Source organism: Brassica oleracea, chromosome C7 (genome assembly GCF_000695525.1).
Source record: "Brassica oleracea var. oleracea cultivar TO1000 chromosome C7, BOL, whole genome shotgun sequence".
NCBI classification, from domain to species: domain Eukaryota; kingdom Viridiplantae; phylum Streptophyta; class Magnoliopsida; order Brassicales; family Brassicaceae; genus Brassica; species Brassica oleracea.
The window spans coordinates 5,507,564-5,508,040 of NC_027754.1; the positions used below are offsets into that span (position 1 = coordinate 5,507,564).

Here is a 477-nt window from a genome sequence, read left to right on the forward strand (position 1 = left end):
CCTATGGTATTTGAGAAATGTCTCTGCGATTTGGGAGCTAGTGTCAGCGTGATGCCTTTGTCTGTTGTAAAGAAGCTTGGATTCACTCAGTACAAGAAGTGTAGACTCTCTTTGGTGTTAGCTGATCGTTCAGTGAAGTACCCTGTGGGCATCTTAGAGGACCTCCTTGTGAAGATTGGAAGGTATGAGATACCTACAGATTTTGTGGTGCTTGAGATGGGCGAGGAGGCTCAAGACCCATTGATTCTTGGAAGGTCATTCTTAGCTACAGCAGGAGCAATTGTTAAGGTGAAAGAGGGCACAATTGATCTCTATTTGGGTAATGGGCATGTTCTCCACTTTGACATCAAGGGCAAAATGAAGAAACCAACTGTGTTCGGGCAAGCCTTCTACATTGAAGAGATGGGCACTCCTGCTGATGAGCACCTTGAAGAGTTACCACCTGAGGACGACGAGGAGGGAGCATCTCCCTCTACT

At 46.5% G+C, this 477-nt stretch overlaps 1 protein-coding gene across 1 annotated transcript in view; it reads left to right on the top strand.

Moving 5' to 3' along the window:
* Window positions 1-3: 3 nt before the first annotated feature.
* LOC106302439 overlaps window positions 4-477 on the top strand; it is a 4,552-nt gene continuing 4,078 nt past the window's right edge. Inside the window, exon 1 of the mRNA XM_013738948.1 lies at window positions 4-319. Coding sequence (XP_013594402.1) covers window positions 4-319 — 316 coding nt within the window. The remainder of the gene's footprint in view (window positions 320-477) is intronic.